The sequence below is a fragment of the Mastigoproctus giganteus genome, chromosome 14 (genome assembly GCF_048544385.1).
Source record: "Mastigoproctus giganteus isolate SK-2022 chromosome 14, ASM4854438v1, whole genome shotgun sequence".
Lineage (NCBI taxonomy): Eukaryota > Metazoa > Arthropoda > Arachnida > Uropygi > Thelyphonidae > Mastigoproctus > Mastigoproctus giganteus.
Genome location: NC_143588.1, coordinates 53,914,011 through 53,937,123, shown reverse-complemented (window position 1 = coordinate 53,937,123; position 23,113 = coordinate 53,914,011). Strand labels below are relative to the sequence as shown.

The following is a 23,113-nucleotide window of genomic DNA, read 5'->3' as shown; positions in this document are numbered from 1 at the left end:
CATGTTGTTGTGTGTTTTCAGTGCTTTATGTTCAAATCAAAAATTTTTGTGTTTTTTTGTCAAAGTATGGAGATATCGTACATCCATATTCAGAAATCAGTGGACTTTCTGATGAACATGTCTTTTCTGCAATGAAGTTAACTTTTTATTTCTAATTTTTAATGCTACACAAGCTTTAATGTGGTAAATCAATCAAGCTTATATGCAGCAATCACGAAGACCTTTGAATGGAAGTCGTTAAGTTCCTACTTCAAGGTCATTGAGAAGAACTCACAAAGGACTAGAACCATAAACATTACTATATGCAGACCATTGTTTCTTTGGCTCAACATATTAGACTGTCACAAACAACATCATAAATGTTAAAGTTAAAGAAACTGGGAGACAGGGCTTAGTGTGATTGTTATGCAGGAATTGTCTTAGAAGAATAACGAAAACCGAACCCCATCGTGTTGGAATTTCTGAAAAAAAAAAGTAAGAATTAGTCAAAACCGAAGATGAGGTGAACAGAGACATGCCAGAGCTGCAAAAATCAGGTTAAAAATTACATTATTCTGTATAAACTGCAAAATGGAATATTGTCTCAAATGTGCCACAATATCATATAAAATATTTACGATAATGAAGCAAGATAAAAATGAATGGATTTGCACTGAATGTACCGTAACAGAGATAAACCAAACTGGGAAAAAATCAGAAGAAAAATGAAGAGAGGTTCTCTCTAAGATTATTGATGATTTCTGAGATAAAAAAGTTTCTTTTGAGGAATCAGAGAAAGAAATCCTTGCACCCAAAACCAATGTACAAGATGGCATTTGTACAGACACTCTGCAGTTAGTTAATAAGATATTTTCAGAACAGAAAGCTTCAATAAATCGAAGCAACAAAAATCATCAAAACTTGAAATCTCATATAAATGAGTTACAAAACAAACTACAGAGTGTCCGAAAAGTCTGGAACCAATGGTAAAAATATGTTTTTCTTGTTTTTCTAGCTCGATGACATGTTTCCTCATCGATGGATTGGGAGGAGAGGATCAGTGGAGTGGGCACCACAACCACCTGACTTTAACCCACTGGACTTTGCATTTTGGGGATTCCTGAAGGCACAGGTGTATGCTGCAAAAATCCGAGATCTTTGTCATCTTAGGAAAGAATTACCAAGGCTTGTGCTGCTGTCGATCCCAATATGCTGAGAAGAATCCAAACAAACATGGTACATTGGCTAAGAAAATATGTGGAGAATCAGGGTGGACACATTGAACACATATTGTAAATGAGAGTAAGCATATGTAGTGTAAATCCCATTGGTTCCAAACTTTTTGGACACTCTGTAGATATAGTCATTACCAACCAGGATCTTTTAAACAGCAAATCTGGAAGATATCAAGGACTCAGAAAGAACTCATAATCACTGAAAAAGGAAATCAATGGAAAGAAAAATTCAGCAAACAAGTTACCACAATGTGTAATTTAATCAGTAGATCTCAGAACAATCATGCTTTAAATTGCAATGTGTATGGAAAGAAAATTAAACTGCAAGAAGTGGACACATTTATTAGCAGTCTATCTGAATGTAGCACTGTGAACGAAAATACTGATGTAAATAACAGGCTCAACAAACAACCGTTGCCAAATGATGTTCCATCAGATGCAATTTCAAATAATAGTAATAATGCTAAATTGACCCTCACTGCAGATACTATCAGCAACTGTCATGATTGAAGCAAGCACTCATGTTAATCAATAGCAAAACACTGGGGCCTTCCAGGGGTGAGATAATTTTTTCTTCTCAAAGCTTGTTGGAACCGTTGTGTGTTATGACAAATTGGTTGTTTCCTGGGCCCAGAGCACTAACAATGCTATAATCCTAATTGATATCTCATTGCCAGAAATGTTGTCAATGGCCGCACTGTCCGTGCAAGACAACACATATCCAGAAATCCAGAATGAGTCAATAAGTAAATCTGTCGCAGATGAGTTGCAAGGCAATTTCTTACCTGTGTTAACTGATAAACTGATGTCTATTCTTAATGATCTGTATGCTAATATGCAAATCAAACCTGGATGTTTTAAAACTCATGTCTTCCAAACAAAATGAATCAGTTAACAGAATCAACGCTCAATTCACTGCCCAATCAGCAGAGCTAAATATTTTGATCTGTCAAATTCTGCTGAATTTGAATGTCACCGAAATACTCAGGGAGTCAATCACCTTTCAGGTGAACCTCAATTCCCTAATTTAGCAATCAGAGAAGTCTCAATCACGAATTCATGTAATGCTGCTGATCCCCAAGTGGGCCACCACTTGCGATCCCCAAGTGGTGGCCCACCTGGGGATCGCACATCAAATTAGCAACCTATCTCCAAAACTAACCTCAGTTTTACCATCTGTGCTTCCATCTGAAAGTACTTTGTCAAGCAACATGTTTACCTTCATGGAAAAAAAATCTGCACAACAATCTGATGCTGAAAAGTCCAGGCAGCCATTGCTCACCTGTCATGAACAAACTATCTTGGGCTGAAATCATAGCTACCTGTGCCTGTTTCATCTCCTCAATCACCAGCTAATCAGAACCCTCATTCTTGCAGGTCACCTTCTCAAAGCAAGAGTCACCCTGCTAATATCAAGGAAAATTTTCAAATTAGAACTGGCATCTCCACATCCTCTATTCTGAGACCAATAAACAAGCTTCCCACTTCTCATTACAGAAGCCTTTATATTTACCGACTTGGTCCACTGACAACAGCTGAGGATATTGAGACGGCAATGAGTCAAGAACTGTATATCAGAGTATCAGCAAATTTACTCAAGAAAGCTGAATTACTCCTCCCTTAAAGTGGTTTACAATAGTCGGGCCTTCAGACCTGTTGCATCCACAGTGTGGCAAGTTGGCACCCTAATCAGGCCATTTTATGACCAGAAAGGCCTGAAACCATTCACTTCAACTTGTGAGCAAAACCAACAAATGATACCTCCCCCACCCCCGGCACGACCAACAAATTGTGAAACTGCATTAGTATCTGTCGACTGTCAAAAATCAGTGCATCATATGTCCAGTTCCAATCTCTTTCTTGTCCCAGCTACTGCTTATAAATATGCTGATGTGACACCTCATAACCTTGCTTTTCAATCACTACCAATTCAGAATATAATTTCCACCAGGCCTAATCTGTCAAGGTATCTAAAAATCATCCACAGATAGATCAGCACTTACAAAAATTCCCTTTCAATTCCTTAGTTTTCTATCAAAATGTCAAGAGCCTCTGAAATACGCTTGAAACCCTCAAACAACTCCTTTTGTCCAGCATAGGTGTAATTTGCCCATCAGAAACATAGCTTGAATCTGACCAAGAGTCAACAGCCTGTGTTCCCACCACTGGATTTTCATTGTTTTTCACATCAAGATCTCATTCTAGAGGCTGTGGTGTTGCCATCTTCATCAAAGATTCCAACCTGAAATTTTTGCATGTCACATCTACCAATTCTTTATTTTATGAAGCAGTACTAGTAACTAGTGTGTTTACTAGTAACTAGTTACTAGTAATTTAGCGGCAATCTGCATTCTGCCAGTTCCAGATATTGCAACAACTAATGATGCTACTGGATGGATAATGAGTAAGTTAACCTTCCACCACATCTGAGCTAATGAACAATTTCTGCCTATTAAATTTTACAATTGTCAATGAGGATCCAACTAGAAGCGCTAATCATCTCGACCTGATTCTATGTTTGGGCATTTGCAGAGTAAAGATTCCACCAGAAACATCCTTCAAATCAGATCATGATCCAATCACATTACTTCTTTTACTGGCTATGCCCAGCTTCAGTTTCCATAATACTGTGGAGAAGAAAGTCATATCTTATCTGACTTTCCTTTATCCCAATAAGTGCCTTGAGGCAGCACAGTGTATTCCATGGTGTATGCTTGATGGATGTAATCCAATCCTTGCAGTTGATCTAATGACAAGATGGATAAATACAATCACCCTCTGTTCAGCCAAAACCATATATGCATTTCTCCAAGGACTAGCTAGAGCTTGGTGGACCAAAGATTTAGCATGCAGTTTTTACAATAAGCAGTACTTTCATTGGCAGTGGAAAATCTCTGGCACATCCCAAGGTTGGATCCTGTATTCCAGAGCAAGAGCTATTTTCAATTTACTCAAGGAATAGAGAGATACACCGATGTGTATCTCTTTATCAGTCATAAAGAGATAGACAGATGCTACCTTGTCTAAAGGAAAAGCGCCATACTCTTCCAGACATAGTGTCATTAATTCATATCCTGATCCAGATAACTGGATGGACTACATTGCAAGAGTCAAAGCCAATTCTGCTTCTGCAGAACTACTTCTCCAACACTGAGTTTGCTCCTACTGATGACCTCACTGTCATTTCTATCACCAAGCAGAAACTGATAAATGCAATAAACTCTTTGTATCCATCTAGTATGGCAGGTGCCAAGATAAGATACCTCATTTCATGATTAAGTTCTTTAGTCACTTCATCCTAGATGCATTGCTCTCAATCTACAACTCAGTCCTTTCCACAAGAGTATGGAAAGTCTGTGATTCTCTGTGAAATTAATACTCTGTGATTCCACTCCCTAAATTCCAGTGCCAACAAGTCCAAAATATTTCAGACCAATCTCAACTTCTTCCACCCTCCTCAAATGCCTAGAAAAGGTACTCATTTCAGCATTAAGCAAACAGCTTGTGCCACAGAAACTGAAACGGTTCCATTTCGCAGTCGCAAATAGATCAATCATAATAAACCTCATGGCAGAACAGACATCCGTCCTTCGGGCCGTCAAAACTAAATTCAAATTAGGTATTGTGTATGTCGATATTGAAGTTGCCTTTGACAGCCTAGACATCACAGCCCTTCTCAGTCTTCTGCAATCCTTCTTCAGGATAAATGGCAATCTGCTAGCTTTCTTCACTGCTTTATTAAGTAATATAAGTGCCCACCTCACAATGAAGAAGTCCCACTTTACCCAGAAAATCACTGCAGGAGTTTCACAAGGTGGTGTCTTTTCTGGCCTCCTTTTCTCAGCCATTCTTATTCCTTTTATGTGTCCTCATGATGAAGCTTTAATATATGCTGATGATATAAATTTGCTTACCTTAATCCTACCATCTGCAAACCCAAAGGCAATTGCATCTTTAATCACAGAGAGCTTGACTGCTCTTTCAACTTACTTGCAGATTTTTGGGTTAAACCTTAACCCTTCTAAATCTGTAATAATTTTTAATCACTGAAAGCGACCAATAGTAATTTAACCATCAGTTTATGGCACTCTAATCCAATAGGCTACCAGCCATAAGGACTTTGGTGCCTTTTTCAATCCAAAGCTAAGATTTGCACACAGAATACCTCTGGCAGCGATTTATTGCCTTATGCTGGAGAGTGAAGCAACACAACACTTACTTCATTCCAATGATGTGCAACCACTACTAGATATCTAAAAACAACTTTTTATCTGGTTATTTTATATGCTGCTGAAATATGGGCATCTGCTTCAGCCTCACTTCAAAAATTGGTGTTCGCATGTGAATACCAGACCCCGAAATAGGCCATAAATAAGCATCACTGAATCCATCAATTCAGACCCACTGACATGGCTGAGTAGCTAAATATACCCAGACTCCCAATGTTAACTGACATCAGGAGTTTAATGACTATGGACATCATAAATGCTTCGAACATCTGGGATTTCTGTCAGTGTATACAAGCCTCTTTGAGGTCTGATCCCACACTAATCCTCAAATACAACCATCTGAAACTTTGTAATCATTCCCTACCTGCCCAGGCATTCCATAAAATTCAAGCATTGCCCCATTTTTAAATTAACCTGCAGAAAATGGCTTTTTTCTGCAGATTTTTTTCAGCCTGGACTGTACTTGTTAACAGGAGCGATTGCTTCTACAGGGATGGGATACACTTAAATAGAAAGGGTGCAAGAATATTTGCTGATGCTATCGAGGCAGTGTTAGGTGGGTCGGAAAACTGCTAGCTTGGAGGGAGACAAAGACCAATAGATTGACAGTAGCCACTGGCAGAGGTGAAAGAGATTCTTGCACTGCTTCTATTAGAATGAGCAGAAGCCTGAAAATCAAGATGCATGATATTTCAGAGACTGCTGGGAGCCATTGTGGTACAAGTAAACACATGGGTTGTGTTAGGGTTGCTAAGAATAGAAACAGGTGCAGGTATACTTGCGTGTACACCAATACTAGGAGTTTAGTAAATAAATTTGATGAATTTGAATTATTGTTCAAAACATCAAAGGCAGATATTGTTGGGATATCAGAGACATGGTGTCACACAGATATAAGGGATGCAGAACTGGAATTTGGGGAGTACAACGTCTACAGAAAGGATAGACAGGATAGGAAGGGGAAGGGGTTATGCTATTAGTTAAGAAACACATAAAAACCAAGGAAGTGAAGCCAGTCAACGTCGCTGGACAGTGCAGTGTTGAGTCAGTTTGGTGTGAGATAAGCATTGGGAGATCAAAATTGAGAGTAGGAGTGTGCTATAGGCCTAATGACTTTGAGTATAATAAGAAACTGTACAGGGAAATAGAGTGGGCCAGTAAATCAGAGAGTCTTATAATGGGAGATTTTAATTTCCCAGATATTGACTGGAATTTGGGGGCTGGTCACTCACACACTAGCAGGGCTTTTGTGGATTTATTGGATGATTGTTTTCTACATCAGCATGTTTGGGAGGCAACTAGAGGGAGTAATACTCTTGATTTGATTATCAGCAGTGATTCTTCATGCATTAAGAATCTGCAGATAAATGAACCACTAGGTGGCAGTGATCACAGTGTGCTGAAGTGGGATTTACTCAAAGAGGTAACTACTATTAGGGGTAAAGGGAAGGGTTATTGCTTCCGTAAAGGCGACTACCATGGACTGAGACAGTATTTAAATTTCTATACAGTGGGACCAACTGATGATGTTACCAACAGCAGATTCAAAATGGGAAGCATTCAAAGAACTTATCTTGGAAGCTACTAGGCTTTACATACCAACTAAGAAATATTGTTCAAGGTTTAGGCCAAAATGGATGTCAGATGAACTAATGAGGCATATGGCAGAGAAGAAAAATGCATAGGATACTTACAAATTAACACATGACACAGGAGGTTAGGCAGGCGAAGGCAGATTACGAGAAATCCTTGGCAAGGGATGCAAAGAAAAACAGCAAAGAGTTCTTTACTTATGTAAACTCTAGAAGGAAGGGGATGAATCAGATTGGTCCACTTGATATTGATGGGTCAACTGTTGATGATCCTGCTCAGGTAGCTAACAAACTAAATGCATATTTTGCATCGACATTCACACATGAGGAGTTATTCAGCGAGGGGAATGCCAGAGGTGTATTCAACTCTAGCAGTAACTGGGAGTAAATAACTGGGAGTAAAGTGGAGGAGAAACTGTTGAAGATAAACACAAGAAAGGCACTCGGGGTGGATGTGATCTATCCAGTCATATTAAAGAAGGGGGCAAAGGAAGTAAGCAAACACTTAGCCATAATTATCAGAGCTTCCTTGGACTCAGGGGAGGTACCCATAGACTGGAAATGTGCAAATGTGACCCCAATTCACAAAGGAGGATCAAAGGCTGACACAAGTATTTATAGACCTGTGAGCTTAACTTCTGTTCCAGGAAAATTAATGGAGGCACTGGTTAAAGAAGCACTGCAGGATCATTTAGACAAGACTTCAGTTATAGCTCGGACACAGCATGGTTTTGTTAAGGGGAAGTCTTGCCTGACCAATTTGATTGGATACTATGATGCAGTCACAAAATAACTGGATGCAGGGAATAGTTTTGATATTATATACTTGGATCTTAGAAAGGCTTTTGATACTGTTGCACATGGAAGACTGCTACACAAATTGGAGCAGTGTGACATTGGAGGCAAATTGCTGCTATGGATAAAAGGGTGGTTGAGGGGGAGAAGACAGAGAGTGGTAATCAATGGACACTGCTCATCATGGACTAATGTTATTAGTGGAGTCCCTCAGGGCTCAGTGTTGGGTCCATTATTGTTTTCTGTATTTATAAATGATATTGATGATGGTATATCAAGCTTAATGTCCAAGTTTGCAGACGATACAAAGGTTGGCAGGGTTGTCAAGGACACTACTGACACTATGCTGCTGCAACAGGATCTGGAAAGGTTGAGCAGATGGGCTGAGAGGTGGCAAATGAAGTTTAACATTGACAAATGTAAAGTACTACACATGGGAAACAGCAACCCCAGAGCAACGTATCAACTCTGTGGTACTACACTGACAGTGGTAGAGAATGAAAGGGACTTGGAGGTGGTTGTGCAGGCAGATATGAAGTTCCCTGAGAAGTGCAGACGGGCTTCAAGAGTAGCTCATGGAGTACTGTCAATGATATACAGGAATTTTTCCAGCAGGGATAAGGAGGTGATTATTCCCTTGTATAAGGCAATGATCAGGCCACACCTAGAGTACTGTATACAGGTCTGGAGGCCTCATTTCAAGAAGGATGTAGAGCTGCTGGAACGAGTACAGAGAAGGGCAACAAGATTAGTGAATGGAACAAAGGGGTGCTCTTACGAAGAAAGGCTTAAGTTTTGCAAATTACAGTGTCTGGAGAATAGGCACCAGCGAGGTGATCTGATAGAAGTGTATAAAGCCTTGAATGGTTTGAGCATGCTCAATGCTGATGGGATTCTTCCTCTAGCTCAGAATAATCACCTGAGAGGGCATAAGTTCAAATTGAGGAAAGACAGATGTAGGATAGACGTGCGGAAATTTGCCTTTAGGCAGCGGGTGGTTGGTTGGTGGAACAGACTTCCGTCCCTTGTAGTGGAGGTTGATAGCCTAAATAAGTTTAAGGCTCAGCTGGACAGGTATTTTGAACGAACAGAGGGGTGAAGTGGAAGTGGGTTTTTTTTTGTTTTTTTTTGGCTGATTCTGCATAAGCTTGCTTTCTTGCATCAAATGCCTCTACTAATGCTAATGCTAAGTGGAATAACTCCTTCCAAATCTTTTGGCTTAAACTGTTAGGTTCAGCTATATCTCTTCCACTTTATTTTTGATGATCACAATATCATTTAGCTCCCAGTTATAATTTGGTACACTTCTGGTACCCCAATACTTAGAAACAGGATCATCATCAGAAATGCCATTTGTATCTAGTGGACTAATGTGATTCATTGCGTTCCTTCTAGTGTTAACTAGAAGGAACTATAAGCAAAGATTTCTTTGCCACTTTCCTTTGCATTCTTAGCTTAATCCTTCACATTATCTGCCTTAGCTTGCCTAACTCCCTCGGTGATTCAACCACAGACCAGCGTATACTTACTGTACGTTATACCCTATCTCCCCCCCGATAATTTATAATCATCCATGCATTTTTTTCTGTACCACTAGGTTCATCACTTTATCTGATATTTGTTTTGGCTGAACAATATCTATCTCTTTGTTGGATTTGCAAAAAAAAGCTTATTAGCTTCTAAGATTTCTTGTCTGCAACCCATTTACACTTTGTAGATGGTAACAACTTCAGTTGGTTCCACTGAAATGAATTTATAAACTCTAAGGCAGTTGTAGTAACCATCATGAAAGCAAAATCGCTTCCATTTATCCTTGACAACAGCTTATCTTTAAGTAAATCCCCCTTCAACAGATTATTGGTTCCTTTATCTGGAGTTTCTTAATGCATGAAGAGTAACTGCTGAGAACCAGATCAAGAGTATTGTTTTCTCTTGTTCCCTCTCTATAAGACAGTTATCCAGTAAATTCTCAAGTCTTGCTATTGTATGAGTGACAAATCCACACATTCCAGTCAATATCTCTAAAGTTAAAATCCCCATTATAAGACATTCTGATTTACTGGCCCACTCAATTTGTCTGCATAGCTGTTCATTATATCATCACAGTCATTTGGCCTATAACATACTGGCACTCTCATTTTTGTTTTCCCAGTGCTTATGTCACACCAAACTGAGTCAACATTACACGAATTACCTACATCAACTAGGTGCACTTCCTTAAATTCTATGTGCTTTTTAACCAACAGAATTAGTTCTTACTGCCCCCTCTTGTACTATCTGCCACTTTTGTACACAGTGTACTCACTACAATCAAATTACATATCCTCTATGTCTGTGTGGCCATATTTCCAGTATTCTTGCAGTTTCTACATTTAGTGACTTAACCAATACTTAAAATTCATCAAATTTACTTATTACACTCCTAGCAGTAGAATATAAGCAAGTCTATGTGCACCACGTTTTGCTCTTATTAACCCCTAACACAGTCCATGTATTTGCTAGTCTCATGAGAACATCCAACAGGCTTTGTACTCTCCAACAGAGATGTTGACTTCTCAAAAGAAGCAACACAAGAATCAATTTCACTTCTGCTTGGAGCCGCTGTTGAACTATTAGTTTGTGCAATCCCCAAGCAGTTTTTCAACCTAACATGATTCAACTCTCTACTTTTAGTGTTAACATAAAGACTGCTTTGCCACTTTTCTTCATTTTCTTAGTCAAATACTTCATAATCTGCCTCAGCTTGCCTAACTCCCTTAGTGACTCAATTACAAACTTGTTTCTAGTTGTTGTGTCCCCTTCTCATTTAGAATTTATAGTTGGTTAAATCAGTTGGTTCCATTGAAAAGAATTTAAAAACTGTCCAAGATCGTTTTATTGTTTTGGACACCTGTAGGGAAGCAAAATCTCTTCCTTCTACTCTTGATATTTAAGGATATATTAAAGTTTATATTTTATTAAAGCAAAACTGCCATAATAGCATCAGCAAATATATTTATACCAGTTCTAGTCAAGGATGTCCCATTCCTCTAAAATGGTCTCTCCTGTTAACAAACACATACCATGCTGAGAAAAACTGACTGACTTTTTCAACACAAGAGCCTTGCACAATCTCTTTAGAGATGAGTTGACTGACAGCTCTCATGATGTAGTCCCTCCTATTGTGCCTGGGCAGAATTGTACACACTTTCAAATTTAAGTAAATCCTCATATCTCCTATTTTTAACATTATTATTAATATCAAGTTATCATGCTTATTTATTTAAGAAATTTTTTATGTTATGAATTAAGCCAAAAAAAAAAAAAAAAAAAAAAGGTAAACTGCAGCCCTTATCAACCCACTGCAGGATAGAAGCCTCCTCAACAATTCGTGCTGAGAAAAATGGACCATAATCTGCCACGCTGGTCCAGTGCAGGTTGGCAGATCGACTGTATTTAGCAGTCAGAGGCTTGAACCCCAGTCTACTCAAAGAGCGTGTGCTACTGCACTCCCACTCCTGACCACTTGGCTACGAAGGCCATAGCCGAGTGGTCAGGAGCAGGAATTAAGCCAAATGAACTATATTTTATCTGCTCATTTTTACTGCAAGGTGGGAAGGAGCAGCAGAGCGTAGCACACACACTTCTTGATTAGACTGGGGTTCGAGCCCGTCACCACCAAATACGGAGGATGCGGAAAGATCAGAGAATGACCACCGCATATCCCAGAGCAATATGGCCTTAGTTTCTAATGCTCCTAAAAACCAAATAACAAACCCAGTAAAGTCTCTCATAATTCGTTCGTTATATGGAAATTTTCTTCATTCTACTGAAACTATTATAAATGTAATTACCCACGGGAATTTAAAAAAAATTGCAAATATTAAATTTCTCTATAAAGAAGTTTGTTAAACAGAAGTCCGACTTGTATATGTAAAATTTTTTTGGCGCCCTCCTGAACTGCTGCCTGAAAGTGATGCTTACCCTGCCTACCCACTTGTGGCGGCCCTGCTCTTGGGTTACTGCTACCTATATGCAGTACGTTGCATTTGTCAATGTTAAACTTCAGTTGCCACTTCTCAGCCCATCTGCCTAACTTGTCTAGAACCTGTTGCAGTAGCATACTGTCTTTACTATCTCTGCCAACCTTTGTATCATCTGCTAACTTGGACATTAAGCCTGATATACTTGATATCATTGATAAATAGAAAAAACAACAATGGACCCAGCACCAAACCTTGGGGGACTGCAGACTGTTATAAATGGACACTGTGGCGTGTCCATTTATTACCACTCTCTGCTATCTTCCACTCAACCATCCCTTTATCCATTGCAGCAAATTGCCCTCAATGCCATACCGCTCCAATTTGTACTGGCATCTCTGTAGCCAGGTGGGAAGGAGCAGCAGTGCGTAACACATGCTTCTTGATTAGACCGGGGTTCAAGCCCGTCACCACCAAATACGGAGGATGCAGTAAGGTCAAGGAATGACCACCGCATATCCCGGAGCAATATGGCCTTAGTTGCTAATGCTTCTAAAAACCAAATAACAAACTCCAATTTGTACAGCAGTCTTCCATGTGCAACAGTATCAAAAGCTTTTCTGAAATCCAAGTATATGATATCAAAATAATTTTTTGCAACCAGTTCCTTTGTGACCACATCGTAGTATCCAATTAAATTGGTCAGACAAGACTTCCCCTTCACAAACCCATGCTGTGTCTGAACTATTACTGCAGCCTTGTCTAGTTGATCATGTATGACCTCTTTAACCAGTGACTCCATTATTTTCCCCAGAACAGGAGTTAAACTAACAGGTATATAATTATGTCACCCTTTGCACCCCTTTGACAATTGGGGAAACATTTTCACATCACCAGTCCATGGGGTCCTCCTCCCCTGACTCTAATGATGCTCCCATAATTATGGCTAAGGGTTTGCTTACTTCCCTTGCTGCCTCTGACAATATAACTGGATAGATTCCATCTGCCACAGGAGCCTTTTTTATTTTTAACTTCAACAATTTCTCCACCACTTTGCTCTCAGTTATTACAAAATCAGTTAGCTCCCTGTTAGAGTTTGATAAACTTCTGGCATTCCCCTCTTTGAATAACTCCTCATGTGTGAATGTAGATGCAAAATACTCATTCCATTTATCAGCTACTTGAGCAGGATCATCAATAGTCAATCCATCTATGTTAGGAGGACCAATCTGATTCATCCTCTTCCTTCTAGAGTTTACATAAGTAAATAACTGTTTGCTGTTTTTCTTTGCATCCTTTGCCAAAGATTTCTCATAATCTGCCTTTGCCTGCCTAGCCTCTTTGTGACTTGATTACAAACTAGCTTATATCTGCCATAGGCTTCTGTGTCGCCTGATAATTTTTATGCATCCCATGCATTTTTCTTCAATCCACGAGCCTCATTAATTTATCTGACATCCACTTAGGGCTGAACCTTGAACAGTATTTCTTAGTTGGAATGAAAAGCCTAGTAGCCTCCAAAATTAAGTCTCCGAAGGCTTCCCATTTAGAATTCACCATTGGTAACACCATCAGTTGATTCCACTGTATAGAATTTAAAAACTGTCTGAGACAACTGTAATCACCTGTATTAAAACAAAAACCCTTCCCTTTACCCTTGATGGTAATTACATCTTTAAGTAAATCCCACATCAGTAGACTGTGATCACTGTCACCTAGTAGTTCCTTTATCTGGAAATTCTTAATGCATGAATAATCACTGCTGATAATCAGATCAAGAGTATTACTCCTTCTGGTCCCCTTGAACATGTTGCTGTAGAAAACAATCCTCCAATTAATCCACAAAAGTCTTGCTAGCATGCGAGTGACCAACCCACAAATTCCAGTCATTATCTTGAAAGTTAAAATTCCCCATTACAAGACACTCTGATTTACTTGTGCACTCTATATTTCTCTGTACAGTTGTTTATTATTCTCATCAGAGTCATTAGGCTTATAACACACTTCTACTTCCATTTTCTCTTTCCCAGTGTTTATGTCACAGCAAACAGACTCAACATTGGAATGTCCACCCATGCACTTCCTAGATTTAATGTGTTTCTTAACTAACAGCATAACCCCTCCTCCCTTCCTACCCTGTCTATCCTTTCTGTACACATATACTCCCCAAATTTCAAATTTGCACTGCTTATATCTGTGTGAGACCATATCTCTGATATCCTAACAATATCTGCCTTTGATGCCTTGATCAGCACTTCAAATTCATAAAATTTATTTACTTTACTTCTAGCATTGGTGTACATGCAAGTATACATGCCCTATTCTTACTCTTAGTTACCCTAACAAATACAAATGTTAATCGTATTTAGCAGTCACAGGCTTGAACACTGATCCACTCAAAGAGTGTGGGCTACTGCATGAGCTCCTGACCACAGCCAAAATGGGCTATGTCAGGCTCATTTTGGCTATCTTATGAGATTCTCCCAGATAGAATGGAATGTAAGCTACAATGCCACGGGTAACAAATTCTTTTTGTCTAAGTCCCTGTCTAGCTAAGGCCTTGTATTTATTCAATATCTGATTTGGAAAACTACACAGATGTAAGTCTCTCTGCACCCTATCCACCTCAACATTCACTTTCCATTCTTCTTTTGAAATTGGATAATTTCAACAGCATTTTCCCCAAAAAAAAAAAACATTATGTTACACTTAATTATTAATCAAGTCAAACACATGGATTTTCAGTCTCATACCTTATGTTGGCATGTGATATCCATGCAGTTTTTCAAACTTGGCTGTTACCATCGTTTTTTATTTTTTTACTTGACAGCTTTTTTTTTTTTATCTGTTATCACATTCAAACTCCTCATTATTGGTTCCTTCTTTCAAAATTATATCATTTTGGTTAATTAATATTTTAGTTGTCACAGATCTTTTATATTTGAAGTTTCAATTATTATAATAAAATTATTATATGCTCTATTATCACCTGAGGCACTGTCTGTGGCTTTTTATATTCATATTCATGCATTTTTAGCTTAGCCATTCTTTCTTTGTATAGATCACGCAACCTCCAGTTCCACTCCATTAGGCTATTATTTTTTTTTTCAAAATTCAGTTTGTGAGAACTTTAGTCCAGTAAAGGAGACATATCATATCACTGGTTTCCAGAGTTTTTATCACTTCTGATATTCTCTTCTAGTCAGTTATGTAATTTATTTAGGAGATATTTATGTCTGAAAGGAGACTTACCATCTCGCTGATATTTTATAGTTATCCTTATTACCTCCAACCACTTCATACAAAGGTGAACTTTATTTTGTCTCCTTAACATTTCATAAAACATTTTCAGATTCCACCCCTCTGTTTGGTCAGTAACCATTACAATATTATATATATGTATATATAATATTTTGTGACAAAGTGTTTTCTACCCTTCAAAGAATTAAAACATTTAAGAAGTATGATGGAACAAGATAAACCAGTGGCGTTGGCCTTACTCCAAATTCAAGATAATATCTCTCAATTGACCAACAAGAAGTGTTGGACTTCTTTGCAAAGCAAGATTCAAAAAAGATAGAATTACTGTAGCTATTTCATCATGCAGGAATGTTGGAGGCAAAAGGAATTACTAAGTATGTGGTTTATTTATTCTAAATTATTATTCATTATTAATCTTTTGTTTACTGCCAAACAAAAACAAAACTGTATACTTCTTTAAAATTACTTTTCAAACACCTATACCTGCTTTTTGTAATGTCTCATAATAATTTATTTTATTATTATGAGACATTATATGAAAAAAGTAAATATTCATGTTATTTACTTTGTATTTTTCTTCACTCTATGCTGGAGACATGCAAAGTTCCAAGATTCTACTGCATATGTTTCTAATTAAAGTAATAAGTACATTCCAATGCACCAAAAATGGTGTAGGTGATATAATAAATTGAACTATTTATTCATTTAATTTTCACTTTTAAAATTTTTGATTTTCATTTTTAAACCTAATAATAAATGAAGGTGAAACAATGAAGTGACAAAAATGGTATGTAGGAAAAATCAGTATATGTCATCCTATGTGATATCACTGACATCACACAGAATGATGAGAGCTGTGTGATATTACTTACCAGTGTGCATGCATGCATCCCCCCCAGCCTTCCCCATCCTAGACGTATTCATGTCACAAGGAATGGCAAACCACAAAGGGTGAGTTCTGAATGTCAGGTCTCACACAGTCATTAACACATTAAATCATTAACACATTAATGATTTTAAGTTAAGTTTCATTGAAAAGTACTTTCCTTGCAAAAAAAATATCAAGAAAGCAAAACCTAACCACAAAAATGTATACCTTAATACACCTTATGAAGCTCGATGATCTACTTTGTAGATTTTTCATCAGGGCACCCACTGATATCCTAAATTGTGTTGCAGTGGTTGCTGGACGCTTTAGTGTTGTTCTTCTTGGATTCCCTACATGTAAGAGACATAACAATAATACATAAAAGCACCATGAAGCATGCATAACATGTTATTTTTGTAATCTCTATGAAAGGATAATATTTATTCGAAACACAAAAAAAATTTTTAGTGTATGAAATTTGTAGCCTTATCCTGAAAAAAGCCTCTGAGGTTGGGCAAATTCATATTTTAATAATAAATAGACTCATACACCAACCATGAAAATATAAGTATTTTACTGTAACTAAAATATTTACAAATAAAATAAAATAAATACTTACAAAAACTGCATTATATTAATGCAGTTTTTGTAAATATTTTCTGTTTCTGCTTCCAGTTCAGACCATGCGCTGACTGAACCACGTGTATAAGTACCGTGAGCCTGTTATATAAGGACGTGCTGCAGGAAGTTTTGTTACTGCTGAGGAAGGAAGCTCCAGATTTTTATCGCTTTTAATCCGGTTTAGTGTATTTTATCGCAAGGATTTCATCATAGTTTTAATGTTTTTTACAATGTACATAGTTTAATTTAATATAATGCAGTTTTTGTAAATATTTATTTTATTTTATTTGTAAATATTTTAGTTACAGTAAAATACTTATATTTTCATGGTTGATGTATGAGTCTATTTATTATTAAAATAATTTGTAGCCTATTGTTTTAAATTTCAATATCACATTTTATTAACACATTGAGTTTAAACTCGAAAGCATATATAGACTGTCCTCCATTATTGGGAAAATCTATGTTGAAAAACAAAGGCAGCTTTGGTTTTGAAGGGAATACAAGAAGACAAAAGCCTCAGAGAAGGAAGTTAGAAATGATAAAGAAAGATCAATACAAAACCTGACAAAAATTCTGAGGTAGCAACTGAAGTTTAACATTCACAAATGCAAAATACTGCATATGGGAAGCAATAACCCCAGAGTAACATATCAACTGTGTGGTTCTACATTCAGGGTAGTAGAGGACCTGGGGGGTAATTGTGCAGTCAGATATGAAGTTTTCTGAGCAGTACAGACAGGCAAAAGTAGCTCATGGTGTCTTGTCAATGATATACAGGAATTTTGCTAGCAGGGATAGGGGGATGATTTTCCCTTTGTAAAAGGCAATGGTCAGGCCACACCTTGAATACTTACTGTATACAGGTCTGGAGGCCTCATTTTAGAAAAGATGTAGAGCCTGGAAAGAGTACAGAGAAGGGCAATGAGATTGGTTGGTGTTACCAAGAAACTTAAATTGTGCAAATTGCAGCTTCTGGACACTAGGCACCTGTGAGGTGATTTAACTGTATAAGGCCTTGAATGGTTTGAGCAAGCTAAATGCTAATGGGATTCTATCTCTTGCTTAGATTACTCACCTGAGGAGGACATAAATTCAAACTGAGGAAAGATAATTGTAGAATTGATGTGCGAAAATTCGCCTTCAGCCAGCAGGTGGTTGATTAGTGGAGGTCAACAGCTTAAATAAGTTCAAGGTAGAACTAGAAAAACATTTGGAGTGAATGCTGGTTGAAATGGGAGGGTTTTTTTTTTTTTTTTTTTTTGGCTGATGCTATATAAGCTTGCTTTCTTGCATCATATGCCTCTAATAATGCTAAAGTGAAAATACACAGAGACCTCTGTGCTATTAATAAAGTGATTTCAAAATTCAAACAGTTATATTTTGTTTTCAATCTAATTTTAAAAAGTTCATCAATAAAAGCAGATTTTTGCTTTAGGAATCATGAGAATAGCCCACAAAGAAAACTCACCTTATTTATTCAGAGTTATTAATCTCAAATTTCTACCTGCTTGGTTATCTGGTGGCTGCACTCCACAATCCTCATAGCTATGCTTGAAACTTTTTTTTTTTTTTTTTATGAAACCCCCCAAACACAAAAGGTATTAGAACCTATAGTACTTAGTATCGTGTGTTGGTTAAAGGTTGTGAAGATGAAAGAACATATTTCTTGATAACAGACTTGTATTTCTGTAAATTGAAATTGTCAGGAAATGTGTGAAGGGAGGTTGTTCCAGAAAATAAAAGTCGAAGGCATAAATGAGGAAAAAGAAAATTTGGTTCTGTGAGATTGAAGTTGATCAGTACAAGGATGCTAACTGTTGTGGCACATGTTCAGGGAAGTTCATGGTGTCTTGTCAATGATATACAGAAATTTTACTAGCAGGGATAATGAGCTGATTGTCCCCGTGTATAAGGCAATGGTCAGGCCACACCTTGAGTACTGCATACAGGTCTGGAGGCTTCATTTAGGAAGTTGTAAAAGCTGCTGGAATGGGTACAAAGAAGGGCAATGAGATTAGTGAGTGGAACAAAGGGTTGCACTTGCCAAGAAAGACTTAAGTTCTGCAAATTGCGGCATATGGAGGCTAGGCACCTGCAAGGTTATCTAATTGAGGTGTATAAGACCTTGAATGGTTTGAGCAAGTGCAATGCTGATGGGATTCTTCCTCTTGCTCAGATTATTCACCTGAGAGGACATAAATTCAAATTGAAGAAAGAAAATTGTAGAATTGATGTGTGGAAATTTGCCTTTAGCCAGTGGATGGTTGATAGTTGAAACAAACTTTCATCTGTTGTAGTGGAGGTCAACAACTTAAATAACTTCAAGGCAGAACTGGACAATCATTTGGAGTGAATGAATGGTCACCCATTCATTCACTCCAAATGATTGTCCAGTTCTGCCTTGGCTGATGCTATATAAGCTTGCTTTTTTTTCCTTATATGCCTCTACTAATGCTAAGTTTAGAATAGCAGTAGTAGTAGTATTAATGGCAAATGATGCAATAAAGCAAGCTTATACAGCACCACCGAAAAAAAAAAAAAGCTCACCCATCCTTACCCTCCAAGAATTTAAGGCAAACTTCTGCACATCTATCCTGCAACCATCCTGTCTCAACTTGAATTTATGTCCCCTCATGCATGTAGTCTCGGCAAATGGAAGAATACCATTAACATTCAACTTACTCAATCCATTCAGGGTTTTCAACACTGAATCAGATCTCTCCACAGATGTCTGGTCTCGAGGCACTGCCATTTGCAGAACAGAAACCTTTCTAGGTAAGGGTACCCTTTTGTTCCTTTCTCTGCACCCATTCTAGCTTATCTACATCCTTCTCAAAGTAAGGCTTCCAGAGTTGTATAGAGTACTCAAGATGTGGCCTAACCATGTCCTTATACAAAGGTATAACTGTATAGATTACTCAAGATGCGGCCTAACCATATCCTTATACAAAGGGATAATAACCGCCTTATCCCTGCTGGCAAAGTTTCTGTATATCATTGACAAAACCCCCATGAATTGAGCTGGCATGATATCTGCACTGCTCAGAGAATTTCATGTATGACTGTGGAATTACCCCAAGATTTTTTTCATTCTCCACTATTTAGTACTACACAGTTGATAAGTTACTCTACAGTTAGTGCTACCCATGTGCAGTACCTTGGATTTCTCACTCTTAAAATTCATCTGCCTTTTCTCAGCACATTGACCCAATTTTCCTAGATCTTGATGGAGTAGCTCACCCTACTGCAACAAGATGACTGTCCTTAACCACCCTGCCAACCTTTGTATCATCTGCAAACTTACACATTAAGCCTGATATACCTTCATTAATATCATTGATAAATATTGAAAACAGCAATGGACCCAACATTGAACCCTGGGGAATCCCATTAGTAATATTAGTCCACAAAGAACAGTCCCTATTGATAACCACTCTCTGTCTTCTTCCACTTAAACCATCTCTTTATCTATAGCAGTAACTTTCCCTTAATGCCACATTGCTCCAGTTTGTACAGCAGTCTTTTGTCTTTTATGTGCAGCAGCAGTATCAAAAGACTTCCTGAAATCTAAATATAAGATGTCAAAATAATTTTCGCATCCAGTTACTATGATGCAATGACTAAGGTCACTGCATAATGGTAACTATCACATTGGTTAGACAATACAACCCCCTGAAAAATCCATGCTGTGACTGTAGCATGCCTGTCCAAATGGTCCTGCATTATTTCGTTAACCACTGATTCCATTATTTTCCCTGGAACAAATGTTAATCTAACAGGTCTGTAATTACTCATGATGCCTTTTCATCCCCCCCCCCCTTTATGAATTGGGTTGTTGTTATTATTTGGTTTTTAGGAGCATTAGCAACTAAGGCCATATTGCTCCAGGAATATGCAGTGGTCATTCCCTGACCTTTTCGCATTCTCCGTATTTGGTGGTGACGGACTCGAACCCCGGTCTAATCAAGAAGCGTGTGCTACGCACTGCTGCTCCTTCCCACCTGGCTATGGAGGTGCCTATGAATTGGGGATATATTCACATTGTGTGAATGTAGATGCAAAATATCTATTCAATATTGTCCACAACCTGAGCAGGGTCATCAACAGTTAACCCATAGACATCAAGTGGTCCAATGTAATTCAACCTCTTCCTTCTACTGTTAATATAAGCATAGAAGTCTGCTATTTTTCTTTACAAGAGACTTCTTATAATCTACCGTAGCTTGCCTAACTGACTTTGTGACTTGATTACAGAGGTGGGGGAATTATGTTGTTGGTGTGTTGTTTAATGGCACAAGGACTGCTAAGGCCATATTGTGGCTGATTCTATTTAGTGCTGCAGTTGAAATGTTAAAATCTGTTTAATAATCGTGTCTGCTTCAAGAATGCAAATAACTCAGCTAGATTTGTATTGTCTCCAGTCATATGAGATAATGTTAAAGATTCTTCTAGATTTGAAAGATTAGTGAAAATTTTGTTTCGAACATTAATGTAATGGTTACAATTTAGTAGAATATGCTTAACTGTAAGTATAGCATTAGCATTAGTAGAGGCATTTGATGCAAGAAAGCAAGCTTATGCAGCATCAGCCAAAAAAAAAAAAAAAAAAAAAAAAAACCCACTTTCACTTCACCCCTCTGTTCGTTCAAAATACCTGTCCAGCTGAGCCTTAAACTTATTTAGGCTATCAACTTCCACGACAAGGGATGGAAGTCTGTTCCACCAACCAACCACTCGCTGGCTAAAGGCAAATTTCCGCACGTCTATCCTACATCTGTCTTTCCTCAATTTGAATTTATGCCCTCTCAGGTGATTATTCTGAGCGAGAGGAAGAATCCCATCAGCATCGAGCATGCTCAAACCATTCAATGCTTTATACACCTCTATCAGATCACCTCACTGGTGCCTAGTCTCCAGACACTGTAATTTGCAAAACTTAAGCCTTTCTTCGTAAGAGCACCCCTTTGTTCCATTCACTAATCTTGTTGCCCTTCTCTGTACTCGTTCTAGCAGCTCTACATCCTTCTTGAAATGAGGCCTCCAGACCTGTATACAGTACTCTAGTTGTGGCCTGACCATTGCCTTATACAAGGGAATAATCACCTCCTTATCCCTGCTAGAAAAATTCCTATATATCATTGACAATACACCATGAGCTACTCCTGCAGCCCGTTTGCACTGCTCAGAGAAATTCATATCTACCTGCACAACGACCCCCAGGTCCGTTTCATTCTCTACCACTGTCAGTGTAGTACCACAGAGTTGATACGTTGCTCTGGGGTTGCTGTTTCCCATGAGTAGTACTTTACATTTGTCAATGTTAAACTTCATTTGCCACCTCTCAGCCCATCTGCTCAACCTTTCCAGATCCTGTTGCAGCAGCATAGTGTCAGTAGTGTCCTTGTCAACCCTGCCTACCGTTGTATCGTCTGCAAACTTCGACATTAAGCTTGATATACCATCATCAATATCATTTATGAATACAGAAAACAATAATGGACCCAACACTGAGCCCTGAGGGACTCCACTAATAACATTAGTCCACGACGAGCAGTGTCCATTGATTACCACTCTCTGTCTTCTCCCCCTCAGCCACCCCTTTATCCACAGCAGCAATTTGCCTCCAATGTCACACTGCTCCAATTTGTGCAGCAGTCTTCCATGTGCAACAGTCTCAAAAGCCTTTCTAAGATCCAAGTATATAATATCAAAGTTATTCCCTCCATCCAGTTCCTTTGTGACTGCATCATAGTATCCAATCAAATTGGTCAAGCAAGACTTCCCCTTAACAAAACCATGCTTGTCCGAGCTATAACTGAAGTCTTGTCTAAATGATCCTGCAGTGCTTCTTTAACTAGTGCCTCCATTAATTTTCCTGGAACAGAAGTTAAACTATAATTGCTTGTGTCAGCCTTTGATCCTCTTTCGTGAATTGGGGTCACCATTTGCACATCTCCAGTCTGTGGGTACCTCCCCTGAGTCCAAGGAAGCTCTCATAATTATGGCTAAGGGTTTGCTTACTTCCTCTGCTGCCTCCTTTAATATAACTGGATAGATCCCATCCACCCCGGGTGCCTTTCTTGTGTTTATCTTCAACAATGTCTCCTCCATTTTACTCTCAGTTATTACAAGATTCTCTAACTTACTGCTAGAGTTGAATACACCCTGGCTTTCCCCTCGCTAAATAACTCCTCATGTGTGAATGTCGATGCAAAATATTCATTTAGTTTGTTAGCTACCTGAGCAGGATCATCAACACTTGACCCATCGATATCAAGTGGACCAATCTGATTCATCCCCTTCCTTCTAGAGTTTACATAAGTAAAGAACTCTTTGCTGTTTTTCTTTGCCTCCCTTGCCAAAGATTTCTCGTAATCTGCCTTCGCCTGCCTAACTTCCTTTGTAACTTGGTTACAGATCAACTTGTATCTATCATAGGCTTCTGTGTCATGTGTTAATTTGTATGTATCCCATGCATGTTTCTTCTCTGCCATATGCCTCATCAGTTCATCTGACATCCATTTAGGCCTAAACCTTGAACAATATTTCTTAGTTGGTATGTAAAGCC

The 23,113-nt window shown here is 38.3% G+C and overlaps 1 protein-coding gene across 1 annotated transcript in view; it reads right to left on the bottom strand.

Moving 5' to 3' along the window:
* Positions 1 to 23,113, bottom strand: part of LOC150075139 (unconventional myosin-Ib-like) — a 317,137-nt gene that overhangs the window by 111,436 nt on the left and 182,588 nt on the right. Inside the window, exon 8 of the mRNA XM_090388377.1 lies at positions 16,150 to 16,271. Coding sequence (XP_090244503.1) covers positions 16,150 to 16,271 — 122 coding nt within the window. The remainder of the gene's footprint in view (positions 1 to 16,149; positions 16,272 to 23,113) is intronic.